This window comes from Herpailurus yagouaroundi, unplaced genomic scaffold (assembly GCF_014898765.1).
Source record: "Herpailurus yagouaroundi ecotype Mexico unplaced genomic scaffold, PumYag 214, whole genome shotgun sequence".
Lineage (NCBI taxonomy): Eukaryota > Metazoa > Chordata > Mammalia > Carnivora > Felidae > Herpailurus > Herpailurus yagouaroundi.
The window spans coordinates 8,499,543-8,510,234 of NW_024412445.1; the positions used below are offsets into that span (position 1 = coordinate 8,499,543).

Below are 10,692 nucleotides of genomic sequence, written 5' to 3' on the forward strand. Positions count from 1 at the left end.
AGGCACCATCGCTTTATATGTTCCTTCTCAAGTCAGCGTACAAGGTAGGTAGAAATCCTGAAATCCTGCCAAGGCTAGATTCTCGAAAATTCTGTGGTGAATGGCGTATCATCTCGTCAGTCAGATCTTGAGTATTTGGGCAACTTCACTTCCCACCCCCTCCCCCCCAGGTCCAATAAGAGGCCTCATAACTAGAGTAGAGGTGTAAATTTGCTGACGAAAGGAACGCAGGAAAGGAAATTTAAACAGCTAACCTGCCAACATGCTGGGGCACAGTAAAATAGGCAATTTATGTATTAGGTCAAAATGAAGCACACTTCTTTTAAAAAATGGATTTCTGGAAGAAATTGGCACTGGATCTGTAAGAATTCTAATAAAAAGATATTCTTTTCAAAAAATTATAGGATAAAATCATTCTATTATTTGACCTTTCCCCTTAAATAGTGATTTAGTATGTGCAAACCTGAATAAAAATTGCATTAAAAGCTAGCCCAAATTTTCTCACACAGCTATTTTCATTTCTTAAAACTGGAATCTGTAATAAAAGAGAAGTATGTCAAAGGGTATGTCTGTTCCCAGAGCTGTAATGGACACTCATTCTTTATAAACTTGGCCTCCTTACAGACAAAAAAAAAAAAAAAAAGTCTTTGACAGTTGCTTCCTTTTTTTATTGGAGCATTTTCATTTTTAGGTTTGTTCAGATGATAAACCTTGCTAATATTCACTTTCACAAAATAAAGACTGGAGTAAGACCGTGGAGCCACACAACTGGAGACAAATTGTTTTCTTTCTCTTTTCTTGTTCCTTTTAATTCCTGTAGATACTCAAACAAGAGAAAGGAGAGAATTATGCCCAAATTTGTAGACAGATGGCCTGAATTGCGATTGTTCTTCGTATCTAAACCAATGAAAAGTTGTACTCACATAGGAAATTAACCCATCAGAAAATATTCACGGCCAAGGAAAAGTGGATATTTGAAGAGCTGGTAAAATTGCGATGGGATAAAGTGTCTAGACAGTTGTCTAAACGTTCCACCTGGTTCTTTGAATTCAATACCCATAGCCTCTTCTAATGCTTTTTCCTGGTAGACAAGTTAACTTTTTTGGCCCTAGGCTATCAATCTGAATTAAACAGCTTGGAAAAAAGAACTTCGTTAAATTTTTTTAAATGCTTATTTTTGAGAGAGAGAGACAGAGTGCAAGCGGTGGGGAGGGGAAGAGAGAGAGGGAGACACAGAATCTGAAACAGGCTCCAGGTTCTGAGCTGTGAGCACAGAGCCTGATGCGGGGCTGGAACTCCCGCACTGCGGGATCATGACCTGAGCCGAAGTCGAACACTTAACTAACTGAGCCACAGAGACACTGCTGGAAAAAAGAAGTTCTTAGAAAGAAGAAGGAATGAAGAATGATGGTGGAGTCACCTTTTACTCAAATGTTTAAGTTAATCTGGATGAACCTTTAAGCTGTAAAAGTCTATAAAACGAAAAGGTTAAAATATTATGTCATAGGACAGTTGGTACACTATACAGAGCAAAACAAACTTTACTTGTTATTACTATTTGGGAAAACTAAAAGTCTGATGATGTTTTAATATCCAATATTTATCAACTTAGAGTTGGGAAAGAAACTTTAGATCAAACTTTTTTATTCTTTTTTTTTTTTTTTTTTTTTTTTTTTGCTCTGAAGTATGTTACCGCCAGTGCATTTTCTCTGAAAAGATTAGTGTATATACAAATAATAGCTTCACATCTTGATGTAACAGATGTGGAGACCATGGAGCAAGGCTGTTTGCCTTAGGGAGTTTCAGAAAAAAAGGATGTCCTTTTTAAAAATTTTTTTAATGTTTTATTTTATGCGCGTGAGCATGAGTGGGGGAGGGGCAGGGAGCAAGGGAGACACAGAATCCGAGGCAGGCTCCAGGCTCTGAGCTGTCAGCACAGAGCCCGATTCAGGGCTCGAACCCATGAACCGTGAGATCATGACCTGAGCTGAAGTTGATTGAGCCACCCAGGTGCCCAATCCTTTTGTTTGTTGGTTGGTTGGTTTTAACATTTATATATTTAGAGAGAGAGACAGAAAGAGAGAGAACGCGTGCATGCGTGTGCACAGGGGAGGGACAGAGAAAGAATCCCATGCAGGCTCCGCGCTGTCACCACAGAGACTCACTTGGGGCTTGATCCCACAGACCACCTGACCCAAAATCCAGAGTCAGACCTGCTTCTGGGCAGGACGCTTAACCCACTGACCTACCCAGGCACCTGTATCCTTCTAAGCTGATCTGACTTGCCTCGCTGTTTCTTCATTTCTGTACTTTGCCACCTATCGTCCATGTAACTTAGGGTGAGTTATTCCAGGTCGCTGAGTTGCATGTTCTTGACCTGTTTGTCTACTATACAGAACTGTCTAGAGGGCGAACTAAGACAATGTATGCAAATTCCCTGACACATCGTCGAGGCCCGATGTACGGTAGTCATTTTGGGAATTGATGTGAACGAGAAGAGTGATGCCGCGTTGTTAAATATGCCCAGTGCCTTCCAGCCTCCTGACCGTGGGTGCCGGAAGGAGATGGCAGTACAGATGGACTAGTTTAAAAAGGAAGGTGCTAACAGGGAGCTAAGTTCTTCCATCTGGCAGACACCTCAGAGGGGCAGGGCACACTTTGCTGTCTGGAAAGTTGTAGTGAGTTAAATGAGGCAGGAAGATGCAGGACTGAGCTGAACCCAACAGTGGTTTCCACCATGCGGGAGAACTGGGCACCATCTGCACGGGACTGCGGACAATGCCAAGGTCTCACTGCCGTGCCCTGACTGGTAGTTTTTCAGGTCGTTTTGTTTTTTTAAAAGCAATGGAGGGAATTTTTTGTTCTTCTCTGAAATAATAATTACGGTTAAGACAAAATATTTGAAGCCTTTTCTTTTTTTATTCTTTTTTCCTATTTCTCCTCAGCCAGACTCGTTTGTCACAGTCAGCCTCTTGAGAAATGCCTGCTTGTCCACATCTCAGTGAAGGTGATGCGACAATGGGTATTGCATGAGGTCTAAAAAGAGCTGAGAATTGGAAGCTAGGTTCCTGCACTCCTTAGACGTCTAAGAAGATTTCTTAGACTTTTCCATTTGCAAAAATGGAGAAAATGTCTTGCCTGTCTTACAAAGGCCTGGGGAATTACACCTGAGAGAGCACCATGGAAATCTTAAGCATAAAACCAAACGGAAGTCGTCATTATTAAATAGAAGTGAAAGGACATTACGAAATGGCATTCTGAGTCATAGAGAAATCTTTAAGTTCTATTAGCCTGCTCTTCATCCGGGCATGTTCTCTTGTGCATTTTCTTCACACAATTGAGATAATGGTATCTCTCTTCTTTACAGCGTATTTTGTGTTGGGCGCAAAAGTTTTAAAATTCTCCAGGCATTGTTTTAGACATTGAGAGTCGTAAAAAAATTGCTAAAGTTTTGCCCCTTGCCTTTAATGAGCTTGCAATGTAATCCGTGAGATAAGATATGAATATAATGAATTCTTCTTTCAGGGGTCAATGTAAGCCATGTTAAGGCCATTGGAGAGGCAAAGCCAATACACTGTGAAGTTCAGAGGGCGGGAGACAACAGCTAGCTGGTGCAGACACACAAAGTGGATGCAGGGTTTTTGAGGGGAAGAGTGGCTTAAATTCATGGTCCTGTGAGGAAATAGCAAGTTAACCTGCTTCGGGGCATAAGGCAGAAGAAACCTCAATAATAATTAATTAATAATTAATTAACCTCCCAATAATCGTCATAGTCTCACAAAAGTGAGATGTTTCTATCGGTGAAGATAAGAATAAAGCGTGATGAGCGGCCAAAGTTTTCTTTTTGCAAAATAATAATAATAATAATAACAATAATAAAATTAACACTCTAGAAAAGAGCATAACATGTTTGGTAATAATGTAGTACTCAGAATAGTGTACATCCGAAAGAAAGGACTATGATGATTATTTGTTAAAACTACACAGGACAAATGACAGCATTTAAGAGTCTTGTATTTTACTAAATCTTTGGGATTACAAAGATAAAGGAGCACATATCTCTTCATTCAAGACGTAAAACAGAAAGAAGAGAAAAACGATCAGTGATTTGATGATAAAATTGCTGTCGAATCTAACGTACAGGGGGAAGGAGGGACGTTTTACAATTGCCCTGACAGCAATACATTTCATTTAATAGAAATATGCTAGGAAATGCATGTACCTAGAGCAGATGAATGATTACGAGCTGAAAAACAAACAAATGCAAAAACAGTAGTACCATGTTACAATGGCACATTGCCTGTGTGAGGGCAGTTCAGAAATTTAGTAGCCTTAAAATACTCTACGGTCTGCAGTTGAGTTTCTTTCTAATTATACTACTTGTGTCAATCTTGTTTTAACTTGCACATGCTGGACAGAGTATGGTTGGAAGTGTTGGGTCAAAATGCAGTAGCTGTTCCCTTCATATCTTTTGGGGAATGGTAGGCTTAGACATCTCCTCTGAAGGGTTGATTATTTGAGAAAGGGGCAACATGGTACACACACAGGTTGAGCAAGTGTGAACCAATTTGCAGTGACCATGCTGAAAAGGAAACTATTACTTCACACAGTACCTTCTCTGAAGAGTGAGTTGTTTTACTGCTCTTAGCATTTTTTAAACCTTTATTCAATACCTGACATATTTTGTGTCACATCAAAAGCAGTTAGCTATTACTAAAGGAGTCATGTAATCATTTCTTTTCTTTCTTTTTTTCTTTCCTTCTTTTTTTTTTTTTTTTTTGATGAAATGAGTCCATGTCAAAGAATTTCTCTTCAAAAGCTAACAAGAATATATATTTAATTTTGGAAAGCTCTGATGCTAACAGTTCTACATAGATTGACTATATTTCCCTTGCATGATCTTTGTGGTTAGAGCTGCACATGACCTACGCTATCACTTTTGCATTTTTGAACCTTCTTACCCAGCCTGAGTGAAGGCAGTCTCCAGAGACTCACCATTAACCTCGGGGTCTTCAGGCACTAGGTTTCTGTGTGGAGATACTGTGTTAAATATATGGCTCACTTACCAAACAAGACGATCAATGGCAGTGACCTAACCAAAAAATGGTAATTTTGGCCTACTAAATGTGAGCATGTGTTTTTGCCTCAATGTTTATCATTGCCAATGTGGACCTGAACACGCGTTAGCAGAAATGTTCCAAAGAGTGAATTTCCCTACCCTTATCCTTTCGAATGGTTTCAACCTTTCTCCAATTAAAAAAAAAAAAAAAGAAAGAAAGAAAGAAAAAAGAAAAAAAAGAAAGACAAAAAAACAAAAACCAAAAAAAAAAAAAAAATAACGAAAGAAAATACTTTGAGCCTCATCACATTTTTGTCTTCTTACAAATAAAGGTATTTCATACGTAATTAGCTAGAAGCTTACTGTATAAAAATGCATGAAGAATAAAATACAAAAATGCAATGTAGTTCTCCCTCTTACATTTTCCCCAAGCTCTTTCAAAAATTTCCAACTCTTGATAGCACTAACTTTTCCTCAGTCTCCGAGATAAACAATTAAGAAAGATCTTTCTCTAGAACAAAATGCCCCTAACGCACCCATCCCAGAACACAATTCTCCCCACCCACGAGACGCCTGTTGCTCTCAGTGTTGGGTATACTCCTGTGGTTTTGTGCTTATGCGGTAGTAAAACAGGTTACGTGTGTTTTCGGTACCAATAGAGGAATAACGGAATGACTATAGGGAATGATCCGTAAAGAATTCCTTGAGGGAAGAGTATTTGGATTTGTTCCTCTCAGTGTTCCCAACCATGGGATGGCATTGTTTGAAAACAGACAAAACAAACAAGACCAACTTCCTGGGACTGAAATACTTTGTATGTGTTGTTATTTGCAGTGCATGCCAAGACATTCATGAGCACCAGAGCCAAGCTGGCGAGCTAATTAAATATATATATGTATGTGTTTAAAACAGCCTAATAAGGAGCATTGGAAATCTTCAAGATGAGCGAATATCTTATAACTTCTTCCGCAGGTGCAAGGATGATAGCTACAAGCCATGGACTTTCTGTCCTGCTTCTTGTTTGTGGCTTTGTGAAGGGTGCTTTGCTTTAATCTAAAGTGCTGACTTTTTTCCAATATCACTTTCTCTTCTTAAAGCAAAGAGCAAATCGCCTGTAAAATCTACGGAGCGGACAGCAAAGTTGACCCTAAACTCCAAGCACCATTCTGCACCCACTGTTCTCTAATTACCTACCCAAGGAGCGCCTGCTTCCGGAAGCATAAACGAAGAGGCTATCACACGCTTTGTTCATAACATTTTCTTGGGCAAATCACTGATCTTTTATTTCAAGAAAATTAGTGTGACGTGATAGGACATTTTCTAATAGCAAGATCTATTTTTTGTTTTTGTTTTTTCTCTTCTTTCGGCTGCTTAAAGCATCATCTCGCTGACTGCTCAGGGGTTGGCCCGAACGTCATCGATATAGTAAATATTTCCTATGGATACCACTGATTTCCTACTAAAAGACACATTATCTGCAGGAAGGAAACAGAAATCAAAAAGCTACAGAACATAAGCTATCATCAAACGAAATCCCCATCTTGGGGCAACAACAAAATCATCAACACTGCGTGTCAACAAGGAGAACGTTATTTTAAATAAGACATGATAAAAGAAGGATTTTTTTTTAATTTTCTTCTTTTTTCCCTTGGATTTTTTTTTCTCCTTCTTCTTGATTATAGTTTTTGTTCAATGGTGGCAAGTGCTGATTACGGCCAATCCCTGTCAATCCTGGGAGGTTTATATAAATACATTTTGAGTGTTCTATATTTCAATGTATTTTAATTCATTTTGCAATTCCTGTATATGCAAACTTGACAAATTCTGTAAATTGCTTCTAGTATGTGTGATATAACTTCAAAGTAGGTAGACTATGACCCTCATGCAAGCTGATTTTTATCATTATATATATAAATATATACATATAGAGATCTATATGTTGGGTCACCAACCAACTTTTTTTAGATAACACATTTGTTTTTCACTTATAATTCATATATTGGTGTGAATTTTGTAATGCAATGTTTCACTTCCACAGGTCTGACAGCTGCAGGTGGTCTCTGTTGCCCTCTGCTTCCTTCTGGAAAATGCATATTCAAAATTGTATTGGTCTCTGATAAATGAATTACTTTTGTTGTGTGTATGCTGTGTTGAAATTTGCTATGTTCCTTTATATATGGTGTTTATTGAGGTTTGAGGGTCTCTTGACTCTGAAGAATGTACACTTTCTGGTTTTGACAGCTATCCCCACATGATTATCATCATTATTGTTTTCAAAAAGCAATGTTGCTTCTAGAAAATTTGCCTTGGAGGTGAATGTGGAGAAGATGAAGTGGTCACCATGATTCCCTAAATTCATGGAAGAACACTTCTTGCTGTGGCTAAAAATGCTGCTTCCTTTGACCTTTATGAATTTTTGTAGATTTGTCATTCTGTTATTTGCTGCTAATTATATTTTAATGCCTCCTAATTAAAAATTAAAATTTGGTTGTTGGCTAAATATAATATGCAAAAGATGACTGCGAGTCTCCAACTAAAGAAGATAATGTGTTCAAGTTTTCACTGGTTAAGTGAATTACAATTTTAAATATTTCTTTCTTATTTTTTGGCTTTATGATAATTCAGATTATTTCATTTGGAAACTGTTTTCTACTCTGGCAAAGAATGATAGGCAAAACTACTAATGTGCTCCATATACACTATGGAATACGTACAGGTTGAGATAGAAATGACCTAAGTTTTCCTTCCAGAGAGATTCTTCCATTCCCTTTCATAACAAAACCAGAAGATCATCTCTGTAGGACCAGTAGCTGGCAGGCTGAGGTCCTAAACTGAAGCTTGAAGGCAATGAATACCTCTGCTTTTCAAAGGTAAATGCATTGATTTTCCTGCACTTCAATTACAAGCAATGCGCATATTTTCATATTATCTTAACATTATCTTTGAGAAATAATGTTTCAGGCTAAAACTTTTATTGACATTTTTCTTGTCCATTTGGTTTATTATTTCAGTCTAATGAGAAAAATAAATAAAGGATTTGATTGCGCTATTTTATTAACCTAGAAATTTATTTTCTTTCAAAATTTAATACTTCAAATGCATAAATTAATGGTAAGGTAAATATTAATCGAGTCTATCTGGCCTCTAAAGATCATATACATTCAAGCGTAATTTAGCATACTGATTCTAATTCAGTCAGGCTGGGAAAATCCACCATGTAATTTTTTTACCCAAAGTTCAGGTCATGAGATTGGTCAACTCTAAAGCAAGACAGATGTGTATCTGTTATCAATGATGTTTACCATGCTCGCTCGTAATAAAGGATATATGCTGGCTTGGGAAGAATTCTCACTAGATTCATTGTGTCAGTGTCCAAAATAATCAAGTCTTCTCTGTCAGTGCATTACCAAGAGTCTGGCTCACCGGTGTCTGTGAGAAAGAACATGATACACTATATCTCCAAACTCGAAAAGTTAATGTGTAACCTTAAATATTGGAATAGAAGCCTTTAAAAATTAAAGAGTATCTCTAGTGGTTTTCACCTTGTATTGCTCTGGGACTATTCCTCATAGGTAACCATGATTCTAGAAATAAAGATTGAAAAATAAGTTATATGACTTTCTCAACCTTGACTTCTAAGGTTATGCAACGTTCTTCAGAAGAGAAAGTCATAAAAATTTGAAATTGCTTACTTGAATTCAAATCAGATTCTTTCATTCTTTCTTAAAGACTTACACATTGCTTACAAATGAAACAATACCAATGCCAACACTTGAGGATAAAATAAGGTAACAAAAATCATCTGAAGCAGGAGATCTTATTCTGAGTTAGTAAACAAGCTAACTGGGTAGAGTCTATGGATCCACTAAAATTTTATGCATATTTTTGCATATGTGTATTTGGTTTTCTTTGAAGCTTTCTTTAAAATTCCAGTTAGTTAACATACAGTGAAATATTAGTTTCAGGTATAGAATTTAGTGATTCAACACTTCCATAAGTCGCCCTGTGCTCATCACAAGTGCACTCATTAATCCCCATCACCTATTTCCCCCATCCCTCCACACCTCCCCTCTGGTACCCATCAGCGTGTTCTCCATAGTTAAGAGTTGATTCTTAGTTTGCCTCTCTCCCTCCCTTTCTCTCTCTCTCTCTCTCTCTCTTTCTCTCTCTCTCTCTCTCTTTCTCCCTTTGCTCATTGGTTTTGTTTCTCAAATTCCACATATGAGTGAAATCATATGGTATTTGTCCTTCTCTGAGAGACTTATTTACGTAGCATGATACACTCTAACTCCATCCATGTCGTTGCAAATGGCAAGATTTCATTCTTTTTGATGGCTGAGTAAGTTCCATTGTGTGTGTGTGTGTATGTGTGTGTATATGTGTGTGTGTGTGTGTGTATATATATATATATATATATATACCATTTCTTCTTTATCCATTCATCAGCCAATGGACATTTGGGATCTTTCCATAGTTTGTCTATTATAGATAATGTTGCTATAAAATCAGGGTGCATGTATCCCTTTGAATTAGTGTTTTTGTATTCTTTGAGTAAATACCTGGTAATTCAGTTGCTGAGTCTGTGGATAGTTCTATTTTTACTGTATTGAGGAACCCCCATACCGTTTTCCACAATGGCTGCACCAGTTTGCTTTCCCACCAACAGTGTAAGAGGGTTCCCCTTTTCCTGAATCCTCACCAACACCTGTTGTTTCTTGTGTTGTAGATTTTAGCCATTCTGACAGGCATGAAGTGATATATGTGTATTTGTTTTATGGCTAAGGTCCCTTGCATTCACTGTTTCTGAAAGTGATTTGATTATGGTTTGCCGGTCCCACAGAAGAATGCTTAGACATTTCTGAGCACCTAAAAGGACCTGATTATTATTTTAAACTAATTTGCCTTCAAGTCCTTGGAAGCAAGACATGTTTAGGGAAATAGTAGGGGTGTGTGTGTGTGTGTGTGTGTGTGTGTGTGTGTGTATTTGTATACAGATATTCATATGTATATAAGAAAACATTTATTTTTAAATCCAGAAAAAAATTTTCCTTTAAATTTATCATATACTGCATGGAATAACAGATATAAGATGATGTGTGTTTTGTTTTGTTTTGTTTTGTTTTGTTTTTGGAGCCAAAGCTAACAACTTAAAATACAATTTTACAAGATATACACAAATACTATTCAAATAAACAGTCTTGGTTTTGATCTTATATAAAAAACAAAATATTAAATATAACTTAGTAGTAGTTCCTATAAGAAAAAGTAATTGCTAGAGGTGAATGTAATCTGAGGTCATTCATAAACTGATAATTTCATCTTGCAGTTAAGACTACACAGCTACAAAATAGACTTGCACATAATTTCAAATATGAAGCCCAAATCATTTTAATTTTAGAACTGCCCATTAATTAGGGTACAGTCTATCATTTAGGAAGTGTTACAGACCTTATGGTTTCACCTATGGAACGGGTAAAGGCCTTTCCTGTATCTAGGGAGAGACAGACAGGAAACAACCAGAAACAAGGGAATATAAGCTAGTGATAAATTCTAAGAAGAAAACCCAGTAGGATGATATAAAGGAGTGTGAATGGAAGTGACCAGGGCAGGCTGCTCAGAGGAGGCAATATTTA

The 10,692-nt window shown here is 37.3% G+C and overlaps 1 protein-coding gene across 4 annotated transcripts in view; it reads left to right on the plus strand.

The window, feature by feature from the left end:
- The window catches only part of VSTM2A (V-set and transmembrane domain containing 2A), a 29,048-nt gene extending 20,448 nt beyond the window's left edge, over positions 1-8,600 (plus strand). For 2 of the 4 annotated variants that reach the window (XM_040455077.1, XM_040455076.1), the window contains exon 6: positions 6,157-8,600. In XM_040455077.1, the coding sequence (XP_040311011.1) occupies positions 6,157-6,245 (89 nt within the window). In that variant the 3' untranslated portion in view covers positions 6,246-8,600. The other 2 variants (XM_040455078.1, XM_040455079.1) reach the window with 2 other exon arrangements.
- Positions 8,601-10,692: the final 2,092 nt, after the last annotated feature.